Source organism: Centruroides vittatus, unplaced genomic scaffold, assembly GCF_030686945.1.
Source record: "Centruroides vittatus isolate TY-2023 unplaced genomic scaffold, ASM3068694v2 contig_459, whole genome shotgun sequence".
NCBI lineage: Eukaryota > Metazoa > Arthropoda > Arachnida > Scorpiones > Buthidae > Centruroides > Centruroides vittatus.
The window spans coordinates 1,533,281-1,557,189 of NW_027122255.1; the positions used below are offsets into that span (position 1 = coordinate 1,533,281).

The window sequence follows — 23,909 nt, forward strand, 5'->3', positions numbered from 1 at the left end:
TGTTTAAATTTGTACATCATCATGAATGTAGAGGGGATAGGGCCTAGCATTGGAGAGCCTTTTTATCATATTTTCTTTAAGGGACTAAAATTTCTAGTTATGCCATGATAAATTATTCAATTCTTTAACATATACTAGTGGCCTTGAATATTGTCACTTTGACTCCACTGTATCTCAATAAAAATAATCATGAACCCCTGATTTTTATTACATTTTTAATTTCTTCATCTCATATTATGTAAAATGACAAACTTTAATCAAAACTGACCAATCAAATTTTGAGAATGAACCTCAATTCTATAAGCCACACAGAAGAGACTTTACTAATACTCCATTTTATAAAAACTTTTTTTTATCATAAACAGTCTAGACTTGTTAAATATGAATGGTGATCAGTCAGGTGCAACATTCATAGTGCATTGCAATTTGAATGTTACTGATTATAAATTCACATCAGTGTGAAACATTCTGATGAAATGTGATTTTAACTATGCCTACAAATTTCAACATTTTGACAAGTGGTGAAAATGAATTTTTATAAATCATGAATTCATATTGGATTCAAATGTACTAATGCACTGATGAAAATGAAATTTTTAAATATATTTCCTTCAGAAACATACATGGTAAAATTTGACATGCAAAACACAGACATTCTCCTCACACTAGTTCATATGACTGATTATGCATATATAATAATTTTCAATGCTGTTTAATTAAGATGAAACTAATAAAATGTAATTTAAAGTTTTACAAAACAAAACATAGTAATTTATTTCAATCAGCATGTTGCAGAATGTTCAAATATAACTAGCTACATACTCATATATTAATCAAGGTTCCTACTTGATTACAAAGATTACATAGATAAAACTGCTCTTGACACAGTGGTGTACTGAGGGGGTGCAAGGGGGTGTATCATGCACCAGGCGCCACTTGTAGAGGGGCGCCCAAATGGTCTCCAAGACAAACTGTGTGTTTCTGGAGGGGAGGGGGTGCCAATAAACTGTCGTGCACCAGGCGCCAGTTATGTTCGCTACGCCACTGTCTTGACAATTCTTTTTCCAGTTTCTTAAAGTACTAAAATTTCCTAAGATTGTGAATCATTAATATTTTAACTACGATTTTATGATTATTAATTAAATGACGATTATAATGAATTCAAAATTTTTCTTCACTATTTAATAAATTTGCTGTATTGAAATGACTCTTTAATAAACAATTTTTAAATTATTTAATAATAGAGAATTATGGCTAACATATCCTAACTACATTATAAATTATATGTTAATATAGTTATAATTTTCAATTATTTTCTGAAAACTTAGTTTAATATATGTAGTTAAGATATGTTAGCCATAATTTCTCTATACTTCTCTATTTAATATATATATTGAATTGAATTTATAAGCAATTGTAAAATATAACTAACAAATCGTTATTATTTAATTTTTTATTAATGGTATTTGCAGATGGTGTATTAATTTAAATAGAATAATGTAAATACATATTGTATTGTACGTCCTTGTAAAGATCAAAAATTGAAAACAGGATGCTCCTAATTATATAATACGTTAAAACAAACTTGAATAAAAGTATGAATTGGTTCAAACAAACAATTCAAAATGAAAATTCAATTAAATTCAGAAGAATTAACATGCTGTTATGCAAGAATATAAATAAGTTATTTATTATTTAAATGTTAAAAAATACATATGTACTGTGCATATAATAAAAGACTAACTGTTATAAAATTACCATTGTACTCATTACTAACAAGTAAGTTTATTTTTTGTAATGTAATTGCTTCTGTTTAGTTTTGTTAAGTTTGTATAGGTTTAAAATTTTTGTATAGCTGGCACTAAATCCATTGGATTCAAAAACATCTTTTATGTACTGATTTCTTTTATTTAATATGAAATGCTAGAATCAGATCTTGCTCCTTTTCAGAGTAAAACTTGAATATTAATCACCATCTATTATTAAAAATAAACATAAAATTATGAGCATTTTTTGTTGTAAAAACAAGTATAACTTCACCAGATTGTTTATAAGTGAAAATTTAAAATAAATCTGTATAAGGAAAGGTAAATTGGTATTCAAAATGATGCATATTTTATAAAAGTTTCTCTTCTATTTATGAAATTTTCAAATATGAATAAATAAAATGAAAATATATTCTACTCCACAATATTCTATGACAAAATACTGTTTATTTAATAAAGAAAGTAAATATTTTAAATAATAATGATGATGATAATAGAAAATATATTGAAAACATATACATTTATGCATATATAGATATAAAAATGTAAAAGCAAAATATGAAGATGATGGCCACAAATTTAACCAAAGAAATACTAGCTTGACTAATTGAATAACAACTTATATCTTGGAAACCTTACCTGTGGAGATACTGAAAATCATATAAAATAGCAAACCAGATACAAACAAATACGCCTTGTGACTAAATGGAATAAATGCTAGAAAAAGATATATGTATGTATATGCATGTAAATATACATCTTTTAAATATTTGAAATTAATATCTTATTTTTTACATAGAAATTACAGATAAAGTTAGCTTGAGTTTATGTGTTTAGAATGATTAACAAAACAACCTTGTAACAGTTTATAGATTACCATTAACATTGTATTAGAGTCTAATCTACCATTTCATAAATAATGGTAGATTAGACTCTAATACAATGTTAATGGTAATCTAATAAACTGTTACAAGGTTGTTTTGTTAATCATTCTAAATGTGATATTTACATATCCCTATATCAGAACCTTTATCATCTTATATTTTGTCTTTGGGCATGCATTAATAGGATTTGTGTACAGTTTATGTGAAGGAGAGGAGATTGCACAAAGTACGTCATTGTACACAATTGGGAAAGATGGGGATGAGACATTGTCTGTACTATTTTAATAGTATCAGTGGCATACAAATTTGTTTTTACAAGCCTACTTACTAGTCATGTGAATGAACTATCAGTTAAAAATTCTGCATTTCTTCAATGCCATAAGGGTCCACAAATTATTATACACATAATTAATGGAGAGGCAGTTTGTCGAAAGTCATAATCATGCACAAGAAGTGAGGGTGTCAAAAGTGGCTCAAAAATTGTACACAATTCATAGACAGTTCCTTTAATTAATTATGAAATATACAAATAACTGAACATTCTTTTCTATTTACAAAAATTAAACATTTTTTAATCAAAAAATACTGAATGAGTAATGTAATCATTCTTAGTAGTATTAGTGTTATTTTATAGAGTAAATTTCTTTTTTTAAATTGGAATTAAAAACTTTTGTAAGAATAAAACATTTCAATTAGAATATATGTAAAAGGTGCTTAAAATTCATGCAAAATTTTACAAAAGTCACAGAATATATTAAAAGAAAAAAAACTTTAGATAAATTAAAGTAAATCTATTTACCAAAATTCATCAAAACAAATATTAAATACAGTTAACAATTTTATTAATATGTATTTATTTTAGGAAGACTTATTGGAATGTCATCATGTTATACAGAAAACTGAAAAAAATTTACATCTTTTTATATTTATTATTATTGTTTGTTTGTTAAGTTATGGCAATGCAACATTTCGGCAATCTGCCTAGGGGGAGATGCCTTCCAGAAAGTCTTTTTGAGGGAAACTGGCCCCTATTTAGACATTACAGATGTGGAGAAAACCCAGTAAACTCCATATTGCCAGCCCGTCCGAGCAAAGCATGAACCCACGACCAAACTCCCAATGTTCAGGGTACGAAGACTGCTTGGCTATATTTATTATTGTAAATTTTAAAAGCATATTTCAAGCATTTATGTGAACATATATAAAGCTTACATAAGTGTTATATACAGGGTTTATCCAATAAGTATCGGGACTGATTTTTTTCCTGCCAATGGGAAGAGGTGTAGGGCAGTCTCTATGGGTGGAATTGGTGGTGGAGAACATCACGTAAGCTACGAGACTTGGCTCAATTGTCTCTGAGCCTTTGGAGTGCGTAGATTGCATCCGAAGTGAAAGTGTGTTTAGTGCTCGTGTCGGGAGTCAAGATGCAGGAAACCATCGAGCAGCATTTTGCCATCAAATTTTGCATTAAATTCAACAAAGGGTTTGACTTTTGATTAGAGTCTGCTGCATCCAAAGGGAAATTGCCAATATCTGGATGCTCCATGATGATGATGTGCCCAGTCACATGTCACTAATTGTGAGAGAGGCACTGGCCAAACACAACATGTCAATGCTGCTCCAACCTGCAGTCCAGATTTGGCTCCCCCAACTTCTTATTATTCCCTCAGATCAAAAGGAGCCCAAAAAGACATCGTTTTGGGACGATCGAGGCAGGCCAAGCAACTTCGACAGGGTGCCCGAGCAGCCTTACAATTGCTGACTTCCAGGGGGCTTACGAAGACTGGAAAAAACACCAGCAGTGATGTATTGATGCAGGAGGGTCATATCTTAAAGATTATTAACTCATCGTACATATGTCTTCAATAAATTTCTTTTTATGACTTCAGCCCCGATACTTGTTGGACAAACCCTGTATATATTACATAGCACATAAATGTTAAATAATTATACATATAGATAAAATTTTCAATATGATTTTCTCATTGCTTCTATTATATAATCTAGAAATTTGAAACAGTGTATTAGAATTTTTGACTTATATTAATTAATAAATTTAATCAATTCGACAGCATTTAAACATTCAAATATAGGAAAAACATTTAAGTAAACTTTATCTGCATCTTGAAATTAAATAAAATTCCAATAAAATGATTTTCAAATTTCTGTTTATTTACTTAATAATTCAACATTTGATATCATTTGTTTACTTTACAAAAACAAAAATCATAGTACTGTTCTGCCAGTTACCATTTAAACAGCTGTTAAAAATTTCTTATAAATGGGGTAGGAAATAATTTGTTTCTGTTAACATTTTCAATTTTATCTTGGAAAATTTCATTGCTACTCAAATATGAACATATATAATTTAAAAATAATTTGATAGGCTTAATATTTAAATATACTTTGGAATAGTAAATATTTTATAGTGATTGAGTGATAAATCATATGGATATGAATCTTATCTAAATTGCCATTATATTAGAAATTAATTCTTATGTGCAACTTGATTTATAAATTGTATATTTACTTAAAATTTAAGATAAATTTATCTATTTATTTTATATTTAAATTAATTATGCCATTAAAAAATCATTTTCGTAAAAAATTAGTCAATTACACGATTTAAAAACAGTAAACAAACCTTCCTTATAAATAAATCCCTACACACCCCTTTAACACGTCTCTCGTGACAGAAATACTTTTAAATGTTGCCAACTGTTTATAAATTAAAAAGAAATTATATTTAACGAAACGAAGAAATTTTATTATAAAAATATTACATACAATAAAAGACAAAAAATAATTATACTCAAATTAAAATATCTTTAAAATTTTTATAATGTTTCCTACTTAAATAATCGTTGGATGATAATTTCCCGACTTTCCAGAAAATTCCCTAAACGATCTGACGAAATTTCAGTAGAACGATAAGCGCCACGTAGTAAACTTTAATTTTATAAACGTGTATTATTTTAATTAAAAAATATCATAAAATTTTATGAGAATTTTAAATTAAAAATAATTTAAACTATTTTAGAGTAAATAATATCGACAAACCTTTGATATTTAATCAATTGCGAAACTGTGTTATAAAACTGTAGATGACAGTAAAGCATTTCAAACGTACACAATGGCGCTCAGTATGAGATAGAGGTGAGAAGGCGGCGGTCCAAGTGGCGAAGAAATATGACAGAAATGTGTTCTAGCGTCGTTAAAAACGACGTCGACAAAACCGAAGAATATAGAAGAGTCGTAGAAGAAAAGGATAAACTTATTAAAAGACAATTTATAAGGATAGAAGAACTAGAAAATGAATTAGCGGTGATTAAACAGGAGAAAGATGTTCTACTCTGCGATATCAATAAATTGCGTTTCGAGTTAGAAATGAGCGAATTGAAACGCTTGAAAGATGCGAGGTGAGTTATGAAATTGATTTAAAAAAATTCAAATTTAAAAATTTAAATATTGTAATCGATTAATTTAACAAACGGCATACGTTGTAACACGTGTTAATTGAGCGAAATGGGGAATTTAAAATATGTTGTTGAACTTTTTTTAGGGGTTAACTTATCTGCAGTATGGCTTATGATAAATATGCATTTAATTTATCTTTTTTTATTTTTAACCATATCGTGACTTGAAGGTGATATATATATATAAATGCCAATGTTTTTCCCCCCTGCTCACGCGAATTATTATTTATTTTTAGTTATAGAAAAATCGATAAATTTTAGTTTTAAAAATGTAAAAATTTATTTAAAAAATAAATTTTTTTAAAGACTATGTAAAATAATTTGGTTAGTTTAATTTTGTGCGATTAAATAAGGATTAAATGCCTTAATAACGTGTTTATTTTGCTCATTTAAAAATTATTAGAGCGTAGTTAGATGTCAGGGAATATATTAATTGATAAGTGAAGATAAGCTACGTGGTTTATTTAATATTTATCTTATAAACAAGCTGCATCGGAAGTAATTTGTTTGGAAAAGTAAGGTTTTCTGGAAGGTGAATAGAACTTTTTCACGAAGAAATTTTGTTTGTTCTCATCGGGTATTTGTTAGAAAAAAGTAAAAGAAAAAAAACCTCCATATTTTCATCCTTTTTTTCATTAAAATTTAAACAAAAGGATATAAAATTTAAAAAAAAAACCCTTCGATCTACGAGGTGAAAGATGCGACTTGACTAGAAACTGGAACACAGATGCATTCAGCCATTTAATACTAAAAAAAAATATAAATTTTTACTTTTGTTCACTTTGCGTAGCCTATTTTTCGAATAAATATTGATAAAATGTTTTCGTCTTTGCATAATTTTTACTTTAAAATTATAAAAAATCGTGTATATGTGTGTGTGTTTTTTTATATCACTTGAAAGACAATTTATTTAGTCTTTGGTGTGTTTAAATATATTTTTCTTACTTTCTGGTGTGTACAAATGTATTTTATCGATCTCTGGATACTTTAAATTTAAATTTATTCGAATCTTGCACCTTTTTTAATTAAAAAGGAGTGGTTTAGAAGAGTTTACTCTTAATTATATAAGAGGAAAAAAATAAAATAAACATCGAGACGTATTTTTTTTTACAAATGTTTTTCTAAAGAAATGAAGGGCTTTAAAATTTTTCTCTTTATTAATATGATAATTCAAAATTTTTAGTTAGTTACGGGGTGAATAGTTGACCTTGCAAAGTCATACGCTTCAGTATCCCACTCGCACACGACCCATATTAACTAAGAGACGTGACGTCTGGGCAGGTGGCACGTGTCATTGTCGACGTCGTAACAATACCGGACCGGTTACGCCACTGCGAAAACAACAGATTGGTTTCTAGGGACGTAAACTATTTAAGATGCCAAAAATGTGGACGAAACTCGTAAAAAATGTGCGTGTGTATTTTTTTGATCGGTTGGCTTAATCGAAACCTAACTCCCGAAGCGTTGACAGATGCAATAATTCAAGCCTCTCTCATTTCTCTCTCCTCGTTCCCTTTTGAGTTTGGAACCGAAAGACGTGACCGAGAACGTTTTCGAGAGGTTTAACTTGCCGAACAGACGATTGACGTAGTAGAACGAAGAAAAGATGCTTTCGAGGAACTTGACCTTTGACTCTTCGTTTTCCCCCCGTCTGGTCACCGACGACGACGATTGAGTTAGACGATACCATTCCTTCCCCTTCTTTCTTTTTTAAAACGAGTTCCCGAACAAGGATGGGTTTTCCTGTTCTTTTACGTTGTCATCGAAGTTCTGTTCTCCTTTTTTCGTCAGTAGGCCCTCTAAATTAATTTTTTTTTCGTATTCGAACATTGTCCGTTATTGTATAGAATCAAGTCTGAAGCATTGAAAAGGCGGAATTCAAAGCTTATTTTCTCAATATATTTTGCTTTTATTTACAGAATTTTACTTCGAAGAGTGTTTTTTTTTGTATTAAAAATTTATTTAATTATTCATTTTTTGAATTTGACTTAATTTGGTACCTATAAATGCAGTTTCTTGCAACGTGTTGTGTGTTCGAATTTTCGAAATGTAATCAAAGGGTCGTTAAAATGAAAAACCCGTTTAGCCTCATTCTTTAAAATTATTTTTTGAATTATTTTATAAAAATTTTATTTTTGTTTTAATTGTATTTCTTATCTGTTTACGTAATAGAACAAAAGATTATCATCTGATGCTTAATATCATGCAAGATAAAGAAGAGTTGTGGAGGCTTTTATACTCCTAATCGTTTCAGTGGTTTATAAGTCGAACATGCAATATTTTACTTATATAAACATAATAAACGATCGTGTTTTCCTGCACAGATCGATAATATACACAATGCAAAATTACATAACAGAGTAATTAATCCCACTTCGGTTTATCGCAATGGAGAATTTGTCACGGAATTTTACTCTGCAAGAACTTAAATTTGGTTCTAAATTATTCATCATTCGCCACCAAACGCTGTGTTTTTTTTCTTTTTAATTATCTTTTATAAGTTAAATATTATATTACTACGTTTTAATCTTAAAACGGGTCGGGAGCGAACGAAGAAGAAATCGATTTTATTCGAGGCGAGCAAAATTATCGAAGAATTATTCGCAAAAACACGAAATTAATCGATTCAATTTTCTTTCCAATGTCTGTCTGTACCGCGAGTACCGAGATATCGGCCCTTTCACGTGACTGTACTCGACCAATACCGTACGTCGTCTCGTATGAAGGGGGGTGAGAGTAAAGCAACTAATAATAATACCCGCTCACATCTGGTGCATGAATCTCTCCCTTTTGGTTGCGCAAAACGCTTCCGCTTTGGATGGTCACGGGCTCGTGACTCGCGAGTTACATGCCGAATCACGCCGGTCACGTTCTCTGTTGGACGCGTGATTGCTTCTCGGTTGCAACGCACCCCCCAGTTGCAAACACTGGTTGAAAGGACGAGGTCGTTACCGAAGATGGTTATTTGGCACTAAATGTAGATAAACGCTCGGATCGATAATGTCTCTTTGCTTTCTCGTTCTTTGCTGCTTTTTAAAGAAAGAAGAATATTCGTCTTAATGATTTTGATGGCTCCGGCTTTGAAGGATCCTGTTTTTCTGAAACTTACACGGCCCTACGGTGGCTTCAAGCTTGTCTATTAATAATAATCGATACTTTTTTTTTTTATCCTTTTAGACAAGAATTGCGGTAATTTAACTCGAATTATATGATAAATTAGTGTCGTTTTCGTCTAAAAAGGTGTAGCTTTTAATTATGCCACGCGATTGTCTTCCTCCATACCATGCGGTGGGTGGGTGCGTGTATTGAACCCCTCTTTGCGTTCGCGTGAGAGATTGGTTTTTAAATTCTTTTATCGAAACAATTTAATTACACGTTCTAATCTGTTTAGAATTGATAATTTTATTATCGAAGCATTCGGAATTTGTAAAAGTTCTTTAAAAAAGATTGATGTGTTAGATTTATTTTGTTAAACTTATTTTTTAAATAATTAAATACGAGAAATTAATTATTATACCCGTAAACATTTGAATTGTTTAAGTTTTTAGTTTTCTTTAGTCGAGGATTGAATAAACTGGAATTTTACTTGTGGTGCAGTTTTTTTTTGTTATGTCTATATGAAATGACTTAAGTGCCACGTTTTCTGTTGTTATAGACCATTGTATGGTATCTAAATGGTTCAAACCGTTTCCAGAAATAGGATCTGAGCACTTGTGCGGGGATTCGATTTACGACGGCTCGCTTAACGACTGTTTTTCAAGAATAAATTAGTGAAGTTATACTATTTTGTAGTAGTTTTAAATGTCTTATTCTCAAAGAGAAAACGGTATAAAATTAAAAAAAGACTTCCATTAAAATTCCTGTTTTTTCCCCTTCATAATTTGATATAATTTAAAGTTAGCCTATTTTTTTTCTTTCGTCGAATAATGTTTACTTATCACACGAAGCTGTAATATTAACCGTAGAAACGTGAAGCTCAAATATTTTAGTTTTAGCTTTATATTTACATAAGCGTAGAAACAAGGAGGTTTAGCAGTTAGCGATTCTTTGGCACCGCTCAATATAACCTCAGTCAACCTATTGATCTGGCATCAAACACTGGCAGTGGTGTTCACTAGGGTACACGCTGGTTCGGCACCATTGTTCCTCTCGCATTATTTTTCCTCTCTCGGGATAGGGAGTATCTGCTTTCACTTCATTCTTCGTCGCCATAGGTCAATGCTGACTTCCGGTGACACAGATGCCACCTTTTATTATTGTGCAGACCCATCGATTCTAGATCAACATTGTTTCTTCGTATGCCATTTCCTCGACGATAAGGAGCAAAAATATTAACTTTCGAATATTTTAAATGTATCTCCAATAGTGGAATTTTATCACATTATATATATATAAAAAAAAGGGTCTCGAAGTGTCTGCAGATAAAATAGTTTCCTTCGAAAGTGGCTAAGGAGCGTGATTTGTTGAAGCAATTTTCAAGAGTCGCGACCTGTAACCATTTCTGAGATGACGCCTGTTTTATTATATTTACGATAAATTTATACAAGAATCGAAACAATTCACGTAAATTCGAATGTTTTATAAAATCTTCACGTGTTTCTCCTCCCCATTGTAGAGGGGAGGGATTTTTTGTTCTTGTTTCCTGAAGTTCCTGCTGTTTGCGACGTCAGCCACTGGGGAAGTGGGTACAAACAGCTCTGAATAGGAAAATGCTCTGTAATAGAAAAAGTATTGGGGCAAAGAGTACAATCGACGCGGGTGGCCGGGTCAATAATTAGAACGAAGTTAGTGTACCGCCTTGCTCCTAATTTTCGCAGCAGTCGAAACGTGGTCGTCGTTTGACCCACTCGTTTCCTCCCTCCCTCGTTTTAGGTAGGTGCTTTTTTAAGGCCTCGGACGCGTGGAATATGCCCCTCGAAGGGGATTATGGGAAGGGTGTGAAGGGGAAATCCACCCAGAATCCCCTGACTCACGCAGAAGACCCCACCCTAATTTTACACCGTTTAACCTACTAATTGAAACCTTAAGGCCATTAAGGAAATCGGACTGAGGTCGTTTGTTTTTTTTTTCTCCCGATCTTTTCGAAAGGAAAAATCATCTTTACAGAATAAATGAATGTATATTAATTGTTATAAACTTCTGTTTTACTGTTATTATCGGTAGGAAAAGGCAGAGTATTATTATTTATAAGAGAAACTCGTGCCTCGAAGTGACGCTATATAATAGCCTAGAAAACTTGATATTCGGAGAGAAGTGAGCAATTACCTTTGGCTGTTTATTGGACTATCCTGTCACCATAGCAACCGCGGTCCTAGTTAAAAAGGAAAACATTAAATATGTAATATCCTCGTGACAGAATAAGGATAACTTCTAGTTCGAGCTTCTCTGATATCCTATCTGCTGCAAGGTTTCTGAAGAAATGTTTTAAAAAATATTACGTAGCTGAAGAATTTGGGAAATACATAAAATGTTTTTTCCATAAAAAAGGGGGATTTTAGAGAGGGAAGCCTTTTTTTTTTTTATTTTTTTTACTGCTGAAGAACCATACGCATAGAGCCATATTTACGTATTTATATTACTTATTTTTCATAAAAGTAAAAAAAAATATATATTATAATAATTAATATAGGTGTTGTAGCTACTCCACCATAAATTCTATGAAATACGAATCCATAATCTTTAAATTCTACATGGATTTTCTAGAAGTTGGTGAAAACAGATTTTAAAATAGTTTGAATAGTAACTTATGACTGGAGTATAGCTTTGTAGATGATAAAAAAAAAGAGAAAGACTGCACAAACATAAGGGGGATTTTTTAGACAGTGTTTGTGAACGTAAAGAATGGCTCCGAGTAAAATACAAAATCGATTTATTTTCCGAACAAATTACGTTTTAGTACTTTTCCCTCTAAGAGTTATGATTTTGTTCGAATGATTTTTGCAGGAATTTGTACAATCCATACTTCGAAAATGTTCACATTTAATTCAAAAACAGTTATAAATGCACGGTTAAATTTGTTAATGACTACTGTATTTAGAAATAATTTAAAATAAGACACATTTCCTCGCTACCGAAATTGATTTTTCCGCCATTTTGTTCAAGTTTTAGAAATTTAAAATTTAAATCGCAAAGATGTGGACATTTTTTTTAGAGATAAAACTATTATAGACTTGTAGATAAGCCTATATTAAGCTAATATTAATTTATATAAAGTATAAGTTATTCGAAAACTTCCTTTTACAGCACGGATAATAACAGAGCAGGGAGAGAATTATATATAAATTGTCCAGAGTCATCACTAGTGTCATTAGCGTGGACTATGCATTCTGCAGGAACCTTCGAATTGACGACATCCGAATGATATACGACTTTGTTTTCCCTCGATGTCCCCCCTTTAGATTGTGGACCAACTTATAATGATATCATCATCGTAGCAAACGGATGCCTCAATTGGGAATAAGAATCTTTTTTCGCCATATTAATCTTACTTGTCTTCCTCATACTCGTTTAATATATACATTTTTAAGTTCTGATTTCTCAAAATTTTCGATTAGATTTATGTAATAAAGCAATTAAAAATAAAAGAAGTAATTAATTGTTCCCAGTGATGTTGCGTGGTGTCTTAAATGGGTCATAACTATTGTATCGAGAATGGACAGCAGCGTGGAGTTTTTGGTGTCCTCGTTTTATAAATTCGATTATTTTCGATAAATTTAGATTGTTTCATGTACGGGTATTCGCTTAATTAATTTTTTTAAGGTATAAATATCTGAAAACCTTATTATTCCTAGCTTACAATATGCTTTTACTCTACCTTTTCACAGCCTAAACTGTGCTTTACTCTACCTCTTTCTATCGAATAGTTGAAGATTTAAATTGATTTTTTTAACGTCAAATTTTACTTTTTTTGTTAGAAAATTGAACATTAAAGGTAATCAATTCACTTCAGAAGATATAATCAGTTATTCGGCACGGATAAAAAAAAATATTAAATCTAAAGTTACACAAATGCTAAGTAGCGACGATCATTCTTCAGAATTAGATCTATTCAACTATTTATTGTAACTTATTTCCATTAAATCTACATTAAAAAAATCGTTCTCAATCGACAAGCTATAAATACTTTAAATATAGATTCCATTTTAATGATTTTATCCTAAATTTTATAATTTGAAAACAATTTTTAAGTATTAAAAGGACCTACAGCAAATCACTTAAACAATAAAAATGATTTTTGAATTGACTTCTGGGCTGTCACGATGTGTATATTTATATATAAATCTACATATTAATGTAGCTGTTACCCGCTGTAATTAGTAATTTAACTTTACGTGCTTATTTTAAATTGGTTTTGAGTTTGCACATCTGCAAAATTCCGTTCAGGAAGGGAGTACGACAGCTGAATCGTTTCTCAGAGATTCTGCCGAATATATTATCTGTTATTATTCGAATGCAAAAAATTGTTTGATATTTTTAGTAAGAGCAATGGTGCTTTTGTAAAGATATATATATTCAGATTATGGTTTAAATTGTATATCGAAGGAAAATGTGAAGCTCTTGTTAATTCTTACTTAACTCTGTGAATACTCTTCATGAATATTTACAGAAGTACCCGTTAGAATATTCTATACGATTGTATATCTTACAAGGATAGGGGCGAGCTAGTACTTAGACTTTAGTAACATATATCAGGTCCTCTCCTTACGCCACATGATAAATACGTCAAAATGTGAGGCCCTAAGCTATAGACTCATAACGCGAGGCCCTAAGTTGCAGCTTGTTTGGCTTAAATGCAAATCTGGCCCCGGGGCAAAAGGGCATTCTACAGGAGTAGGGGACGGGGGTGGACGAGTATCGCACAGATGTTCTACAATATTTGTGAATATTCACTTTTCACGTTTAAGAATATTCTCAAATTAAAGAATAAATCGAATTTTATTGATTCGAAAGAAATTTTGTATTTTAATTTATGGTTTCTACCACGAATTAAAAATTACAGGACTTTATTAAAAAGTTTTAAGATAAAGAATGGATAATTATAAAATTTTCTACTGAAATTGTATCAGTTTGTGTATAATTTATGTGTTTTGTAGTGTAGATTTAAATACATGGACACAAAATATTTGTTCTGTTCTAAATACAAAGAAATACAGAATGCTTTGTGTTTTGTTGAGACCTGGTAGACAATAGATTATCGAAGTGCTACTGGTGACGTGTGTGTTGTTTGTGTTTGCGTGTTTGCGCTGCTGTGTGTTGTTACACGTAGCATACATATCAGACTTTCCACAATTTTTGTTTTATTATTAGTTTTATCTTCTGTAAATTGTTGTTTGCATTTCCAGTTATGGAAATTTAATTCGAGTAATAATCTTGTTATTGTTCATAGATTTTTAGATCATTTTTCAAAAATTCTCGACAAATTCGATCTCTTTTTTAGTGAAAAATGCTCATTGATATCGGTTTGAATGCAGTTAACCAATTGTAAAAAGTACTTGAATACGACTGCAATTATGGCTAATAAAATTCTACAAAAAATTGTTAAAGCGTTGTAATTTGTGTACAGGACAAATTCAATTTACCATTCGTATTTACCGGAAACACGTCACGCGGTTAACTAACTGTTGGGTCACCATTCATAATACTTTTTCACGGCTGTCAATATCGTTCTGTTAAAAACAAAAACATTTATAAACTAAGACATTAAAATTTTATTAGCCTGTTCATAAGAATTTTATTTATTTTTTCCTATAAATTATAGATAAAATGTTAAATTTTTCGATGCAAATTGCGTTAATCATACGAGTGCAATTATTTATTTATTTTTTAATTATTAAAAAATAATTAAAGATAAGCAGGGTGGCCCCGAAGTTCGGTTGTCTTGTGCGTTGCTCTACACTTACGAATACGAATTTTAACGTGGTTTAAATTGCTGTTTTATTCAAATATTTAGCATTTACAGCGTTTAGCTGACCTTTGAGCCACCCAGTAAAATATATAAATAAGAAGAAATTGCTGTCGTAAATTACAAAAGATTAATGGTGGATTATCTTGGAATCTTACGGTTGAAAATCGGAAATGGAATTCAATACGAATGTAAGGAACGAATGAGATCTTTTAATGTTGCGTGTTTCTACTCGACGCCCCTTCTAATATTTCAAAATGAATGCGTGTAAAATTACATTTACTTCTATATTCGACAGATGTATAACTTACCTAATCTCTCATATATATATTTTATCTCGCTTCGAAGCAAAGTGTGGAGCGGGGGGAATCAATAATAAAACTTACCTTTACACGTCGCCAGGTACAATTGAGTTCTGAAAAATGTTCTCGTTATTTTTTGACAATTTAATTATTCGATAATACATCTAAACAGCGTCAAATATTTCACCTTTGTATTTTTTTTAATAAAATGAATCGGAAGCACGGTTCAAGAGCGACGTTCATACTCTGAATACAGTTTAATTAAGGGGAGTAATTGGAAAAAAGGGGGTTCCCACTGCCACTATTCGAGAAAGAGTTGTGTTAGTAGCTGATAAGAGACGATCTTATTCCTTCACTTCTCTTTTCTGTTTCACATTTTCACGCTGTTTACCTCACAAGTCAATTATCTTAGGTTTAGTCACAGCAGAATCTGTTCTCTACCCTTCCTTGCTCTTAATGATTAGTCGATAATTCATCGTTACTCGTCACGCATCTACGTGAAGTATATACTGTGTATTTTTAAGGGGGTGGTTAAGCTCGAGTCTCACGTGACTGTGCTCATTTTTTTTTTGCCAGCAATCACGTGCGTTAGCTGCCATTAAGTCGAAGAAACATTAATGTAAGTTTTCGATCGAGGAAACACGTGGAATTTTTCCGCGTGATAGTTTTTTTTTGGAGTGTTCTTTGACACAATTCTTGTTTGCTATCGAAACCGACGTCCATATTGCTCTAGAGCCTTCATTTTACTGATAGTGCTTTAGGTAGGTTTTCGCTAGTCGATGACGGTAGGAGGGAGGGGAGAGAAAGAGAGAGGGAATATACCACTTTACGGCACATTAGGGGATGTATACGTCCCCGTTACCATAGCAACGTGTAGCACCGGCTAAGAGAGCTGCAGCTGGGTTTATGGAAAACTGACTGCCAGCTTTTTCTTCGCTTTACCATGTGCAGTGTCGTTAGGACGAAACACGAAAACATCATCGAGCCGTTTTCACTTAAGCTGAGCTTTTACATTATATGCAGTTAAGAAGGAAGTAAAATTGATTTTTTCCCTCCTTTTTCTTTTCTTCTATATGTCGGAAAATTGAAATTTTTCTTAAATTTTCAAGCAAAAGTATGCGCTTCATAAAATTTATACACACTTTTCCCCTTTAAGTTTTACATATTTACTGTACAGGGGCGTTTGTATAAAAGTATAAAGTGAATGATTTGCTCGTTTGATTTCGATTGTAATTTTCATTAGTAACAGCTGTTGCGTATCGCTTAGAGTTTAACGTTATCGAAATTCCAAAGTTTCTATGTATTTGTTCCCTGTTTCCCTTTTAAAATGTGGCGAAACACAATCGGATTCGATCGCCATTACAGCTCGGTTGTTAAAGGAGAAAAACTGGTTTGATAACCGATTTTGTCATTGGAAATTACTCTCTCTTCGACCCATTCCTGGATAAGAGTGGCCGAGTACGTCACTTCCGGTGTCTCCTCCGGATTGTTGAATCCGAATCGATGACTGGTGTGTGTGTTCCCTTAGCAACTCGTTTTACGAGGTTCAAGGTGAAGGCTGAGTCGATAACGATTCTTCAGTATTACCCGCTTCGTGTGTAAGGAGGATTCTCTTTCTTCTGTACATTGCACCCCTTACTTACTGATTAATATGCTAATTTCTCCGATATTTTGTTTCGATGTTAACACGAAACTTCTCTTTCGTGACTCGAAAATTAGAATAAAGTATTTCGATTCTATTTATATACAGTATTTTTATACTATGGGCGATAGTCTACCTGCAATTATGGATACTCCACTTTTAACTTAGAATCTTTCGTGTTTTTTAACGAGTTTGACCGCGTATTTTCGGTAAATATTGAGAAACTTTCTTTAAATTTTGTCTTCCGAAAACATGACCGTTGTTAGACGATGTTTTTGCTCTTGTTTTAGATCAATACAGGAAGTTTTGTAAGATTTCCGGTGGAACTTCCTTACCGTGTAGAGGACAAAATTTCTGCTTTATTGATTGTTCCAAGATAATTGTCCTAAACTTTGTCGTCTTCTATAAAATAAAACGAAGCAAACGAAGGGAAAAAAGTCGTCAGCAAAATAGCATTTCGACTGGAGTGAGAACCAATGCCAAAAAAGTATAACTTCCGCCCTCGCTACGTAAGGACTAATGTGCCATCTGTTTCCGTTTCCGGAAAAAGTGGCCGGAAATTGCGTTACGGAAGGAGACGGGACGTCGGCTAGAATCGATGAAACGTCTGAAGGACCCCGAGAAATATAAAAAAAAAACAAATTAGGGATTAAGAAATGAGGAATCGTCGACCTACAAACCGCGTTGAAGGGTCATCACGTCATTTGTAAGACGAGAAGTTTAGTTAGATTATTCACAAAGAGATGACTGTATCAACATTGAAATAATTAACAGCAACGGGTGTTTGTTTCTTTCTTTCTTTGTTTTTTTACTCGTCATCGAATGGACGTTGATCCAAAAGATGCCCTTTAGACTCAACAGGTGGTCTTAGCTCTTGCTGTAAACCTTCAGATGGTTTGATATTACGCTTCTGTTTTTTTCCGAGTGCTGGGTGACTTCTCATCAGCTACTTTGACTATAAAATAAAATGGTTTTTCACAATTTACATTTCGTAACACTTCATTTGCTTATCTAGTCTGATGCAATATGTTCTATGAACTAACTTTTCCTGATTTCTTAACGGCACAGTTAAGGATATTCTTGTTCGTCCGAGCGTGACTCAATTTATACAATGAATCTTTTTTATTATTATTTATTAGAAAATAGAACGATCGTTAAAAAATTTTCCATTTCTCGGAACTGTTTTCTGTATTTTTTTAATCCTTGGTACCGTTATATTTCGGGCAGAACTGCTGTTTTTTTTTATGTTCAATATGTCGGGTTTCGTGCCACCTCGCTGTGAATTTCATTAAGGTTGGTGTGTTTTTCTCGCTTTGGCAAGCAAAGGATCTTAATAGAACACGCAACAGTATCGTATCCCCTGTATAAACACACTAGTATTTTGTTTCTCGGATCCCATTATTAAATAGTTGGAAGGAGACTTCTCGTGTGACACAAGATAAAGTTTTTCATTTCTGTCGTGCGTTGAGGTTAACGACTTTAGCATTTCGGGCACGATACGGATTATAATCTGACACCTGAGAACAAAGAACATTCTGTCTGCTATTTTCCTTCGATTCCGATAAAGATCGTTTGTATAATCTTACTAAAGCCCGTTCTAAGTCTATAGTGAGTCTTTCGATCTTTGCTCGAGATTCTCCAGTTACATCGCGCAAAGTGGTTTAAAGAATCACTTTTTTTCCCCTGCTAGAAAATCTGCCACTTTCGAACGTTAGAAAATTGCATTTTGTGGAATTTATCAACGGCATAAATTGTAGTTGTTTTTTTTCGTATGTTTCGTTCTCGAGTTATCGTATCGATAGCAAATATAACAACTTGATTTTAAGTGACCACTCGGAACACTTAGCTCTCGAGTTAATAACTTTATCGTTAATTCGTTTCTGACTTATCTACATCCGTTTCTTATGTATAAATTCAATTAAAATTGAGCTTCAGACGTGGTGATTTTAACTTACGCCATGCCTTAGACGAGTTTGATTTCTCCAAGTCTATTTTTATATAATTTTTTAAAATATATACGTGCAATATTTGATACTATAAGGCTGGATTGCGTATTGAACCGTCGAAAAGCGTATATTTGTGCCTGTTTTGAGGCCTCTAAAAGCGCGAAATCCTAGCAAAAGTATAGTTTTCTATGCCTAAAATCGTCACTTTTTACAGATTTTACGATATTTTCTCTTCATAAATGGAATTTTTGGATATCAAATTTCTTACTGACTCCTTTCTCTTTATACGGTTCTTTCTCTTTACAAAATTTTCACACAAAATTAATCGCACAAACCAGCTTTTTATACAGTTAGCATAGATTAATTAGAGCAAATCTTTTACATGAAAAAAATCTCTGTATTGGTCAATCGATAATGAGCCTCATATCAATTTGTTCCTTCTCCCAAAACATGTGCCCGTAAAAATACAGTTTCAAGCACAAGAAAACCAATCATAAGACGCATAATCCCGAGAAATTAATTGTAATTTAATTTAAATTAAAAAAAAAACCAGCTTAATGACTTCGAAAATAAAATACATCATTACTAGGGTAATATTCGGTGATTAGTGTTACAAAAAGTGAAGTAAGTGGTGTAATTCGCATCAACTAACGACTAATTAATTGATGACGACTATTAGATCTTGACACTAAACCAAGCCTTCGACATTATTTCCTCTAAATACTTGATTAAATAGTCCTATATAAGAACATTTACAATGTAATTCGCAGAAAAAACACTAGAATTAGTTTATATAAATACAGGAGTGATTAAAAAATCGGCTAACCATTGTAACGACTAAATATCTGCTTTATTACTCGCAAACTTTATAAAAATTTGCTCTATAATACCATTTACACGATGAATTTATTAAAATCTTTAATTATTTCCGTTGAATATTGAACTTCCTAATGGAAATTCTGTCTGATTTTAAAAGTATTTTACTCGAGTTTATTTAGATTAAGGCTTGCAGTAGTACATTAGTATCATAGGAGGATTATTTAGTACATTGCGTTAACATTATATTTTAGTTTAACATAATATTTTAAAAGTAGCCCTTACACTTTCTGTACATCGTATTAAATTTTCAAATTTTAGATGGGTTTGCTTCAAAGGTGCATCGGCGATTAACACACGAAATTAAAAATGTAACACACTTAGAACAAATTTTAATATTTGAGATGAAAGAAGCGTTATTTATAAATGGCGATGCGTGATATTAAAGCTATTGCATCAACAATTTAACATTGTTGGGCCACCTAATAGAAGAATAGTTATGCTTAAAAGAGTTTTATCATTAAAATGCTAATTGTTCGCTGCGTAAATTATATGCTTATATATTTTGAATATTTCATTCGTTATTTACGATATTTTATGAATTTTTAACGTGAATCTGTACGGATAATGGTATAAAAAGCCATAAAGTTGGTATTTTCTGTGGAAAACTTGATACCCCTTTTAACTCTAAATTATGAATGTAATGGACTATAATTAATTAAGGACGTGACTTAAATCACTCTTTTTAACGTTTTAAATAGTTTATATTTTAGTACATGTGCTTAAAATCGTCTCTTGATATAGCGAACCCTCAAAGGACTGAGCTAAATCATTCAGTATATCAAGAATTCATTATATACGTAAAGAACCAACAAAATTATTCAGTATATCACTATATCTTGTTTTAAGCGTTTCTTGATAATGTTAAAATAAGGTAATTCAATGGACATTCTGCGTAGGAATTACCCCTAAAAATACGCAATTTATATAATATAATTAAAGAGTTTCTAACGTATTTGACAAAATTAATTATATAAAATTCTACATTAATACGTGTCTTTTATCATACGATGCTTTCATCCTTCGTGTCCACGCGAATTACGAAAAGAATCGTTAATTTATAGAAAATATTAATGTAAGAATAATAAATTAAGTTGCACATAATATTAAAAAAATCATTATCGAGAGTAAAAACACTAGAAAAAACAATTCATTCTCATAGAAATGACTCGTAAGTTAAATGAAATTTGAGTCGAGGAGTTAATTGCGAAAGAACAATCTTGGAAAACTAGAGAAGAGGCAATTGTCCTCTGCGGATTTTTAATCTGAAACGCGTAAAAACAATGTCTAAATTAATAATTAAGCAATTCATTTTGATTAACCTCTGCATAATTTAATTACCTCGACTCTTCGAATCTTCTTTACTTTCCGTTTATACGGATGTTTCAAATTAACCATTGTAAATTGCTACTATCAATTACAAACTTCTATTTAGCGCCACTACTTTCTCGCTTCTGAAGCGAGTTTAGCGCTAAATCGAAGTACCTAAAAGCTTCATGATTTGATGGCAATACAACGACGACACGAGGAAACACGAACAACCGGTACGGTTAACCGAATTCTGGCCGTGTTTTTAATAATTGAAAATTTCTTTTGTTTCTCGTCTTTGCCCAATAAATTTTAATAAGTAATGATGATTATTCTTCGACCGAGTCGTTACTCGGTTTAATGACTTTGTTTATTCAAGTAACTCGATACTTCTTCCGTTTCTACTAAAACAGTATCATTAAATATTAATAAAAACTCGACGCACGTTTTGTTTAATACAATTATATAAATAAATAAAGAAAATTTACGATGATAAGTCAATTTTTTAAGCTTTAAATACGAATTTTCTTTTAAAAAAAATATGCTGCTGCTAAATTTTTAAAGAAATTTTAAATTATTTTTTTAAAATGTTCTCGAATTTCTAATAAATTATTATTATTTTTTTAATTGTAACTTCATTCGATAAGTCATTTGATACTTATTTGCACTCGTTATTGCATCATTATCAATTCCACATTTTACAGTACATTGTTTCATGCTGCAAGCAGATGTTATCTGGTTTGCACACGTCTTTCCTCATTTTCAATGTTAATTTTCGTGTTTTTTTTTAATTTAAATTGATGGAAAAACATAAATTCAGTTTGCAATTTCTACAAAAGAATAGAATTTTATGGAACGAGAGAATAAGTTTTTTTTTAATCCAGAAAAATCCTATTGACAAAGTTTTTTGAGGATGTTGCAAGTTGAAAAAAGAAAGTGGAAATTCGAGTGAATATCTGTAGAAAAATCGACAATTTCTTTAACAATATTCTACGAATGGACTTTATTTAGATATTTCAGACCATTGTGATAAAGAAGTCGCTGATAAAATCGCCTTAAAAAATCAACCACTTCAACCATTTTACTCTTAAAGACGTATCTAAGCAATTGTAGAGAAGATTCTTTGGTAATTTTTTATATATAAAGAATAAAATATTCTTAAACTTCCTTCAGTAAAGTTTAATAGCTTATTAACCTCAAGATTTATAATAAAAATAAAATAAAAATTGGTTAAATGGGGTAACATATATTGTAACGTTTAACTATTGATGCCATAAATACATGATATGATCCACTTTCTGCAGATTCTGGTAATGACCTCCGGACGGATATCCGTTTTTTCCGATTGTTTCCGCTTCTGTTGTTCATCCATATGTAAATGAATTGTTCCTAATCACAATTTAGGTCGAGGGAATATCGTTTCACATGGATTTTATTGTTGCATTATTGTGAATCTCTGCTATAAAATTCGCATATTTAAAACCGCACAGTGTCATTTCTGATGTCAAGAAACGACCGATCCATTTTTTGAGGTTACACTGTATATTAAAGCAACGACAAAAACTGTTTTTTGAGCCTTTTTTGAGGCCTCTCAATTAAGGCCTGTCGTTGTTTTTGACGCTGCGTAACCCGCGCCGAATGGCCTTGTTTGTCTCCTTGTGAGAAGGCCTGAGCTGTACTTCAGACTTTAAATGAAGAAAATTAATCTCTAGATCGAAATTAATTCGAAATTTATCTATTTAAATCTTAGTTTAATGTAAATATTTTAAAAGTTATCATTCCGGATGACGAAAATGAAATTAAATCGTGGAAAAAAAAAATGAATTTTTTCCACTCAATTTTAATGACTCTAACTGAATCGTTGCATGAGTTTTCTCCAATTAGGCAACGATTTTTAAAGGAAAAAAATTTTAAAAAATAGTTTTAATTAATTAATAATTAAATATTCTTTTTATAAAATTGATTTTCTTACAAAATTTTTAAGAGTTTAATAAGTAAATAAATCGCTAAGTGGTTGGTAGCTGTACCCATTTAAGATAACGGTAAAATTTTTCATATGCTGTAATTATGTTTTTATATTCAAAATTTTATCAGGGAAACTCCCAATTAAAATTAGGATAAATTCGTTAAGAATTCCAATCACGAGTTTTTCTAATAAATTACTCAAAACAGTAACTTAAAATAATACATATTTTTTTGTTTACATCGTCCTTGATTTACCTTATTAGTAACAGGAAATGTAGCAATGACAAGAAGTAAACCTACAAAGTAGAAAATTCTGGTTTCATTTATATATTTATCATTAGAATACTGCTTTATTATGTGTTAAATTACAAAAAAAAAAAAGTTCGTTAGTCCTTAACGATGTGGTTTTTGATTTGTCAAACACCCTACTTTGTATAGAAAAGTCTTGTTTCTATTGAAAATTATTGCTTATAAAATAGAATTTTACATGAAAACATTATTTTAGCTTGTTCGAGGCCCTTAGGCAAGATGAATTTTTGAGACCTCTTTTAAAATCTAGGTGTATATAAAGTCTCCATTAACGATACTTCATAGTGTAATTTAGGATCCTAGTACTGGATCTGCGGTTTTTAATGTTCGTATTTAAATTTATACGAGTCTGGGGCCTTTAATAGCATGAGGCCTTAGTAAAAGAATAATATAAATGATGTACTTTTTTCTTCATGTGCATTATATCCCGCTTTATGACTCGTGGCATTTCATGTAATCGTACTAATACAATAAATAATTATATAAATTTCCTCTTCTGCAGTGTTATTTCCGGCTAGTTTTAACTTGGCTCA

At 31.4% G+C, this 23,909-nt stretch overlaps 2 protein-coding genes across 3 annotated transcripts in view; one reads left to right on the plus strand and one right to left on the minus strand.

The window, feature by feature from the left end:
- The window catches only part of LOC136977438 (WASH complex subunit 1-like), a 34,735-nt gene extending 29,361 nt beyond the window's left edge, over positions 1 to 5,374 (minus strand). The window contains exon 1 of one of the 2 annotated variants that reach the window (XM_067272927.1): positions 5,295 to 5,374. The gene's annotated coding sequence lies outside the window, so the exon portion shown is untranslated. Of the gene's footprint in view, positions 1 to 5,232 lie in introns of both variants that reach the window. The other variant, XM_067272928.1, reaches the window with a different exon arrangement.
- A 391-nt stretch (positions 5,375 to 5,765) lies between these two features.
- The window catches only part of siz (Brefeldin-resistant Arf-GEF family protein schizo), a 118,048-nt gene continuing 99,904 nt past the window's right edge, over positions 5,766 to 23,909 (plus strand). The window contains exon 1 of the mRNA XM_067272901.1: positions 5,766 to 6,069. Coding sequence (XP_067129002.1) covers positions 5,840 to 6,069 — 230 coding nt within the window. The 5' untranslated portion in view covers positions 5,766 to 5,839. The remainder of the gene's footprint in view (positions 6,070 to 23,909) is intronic.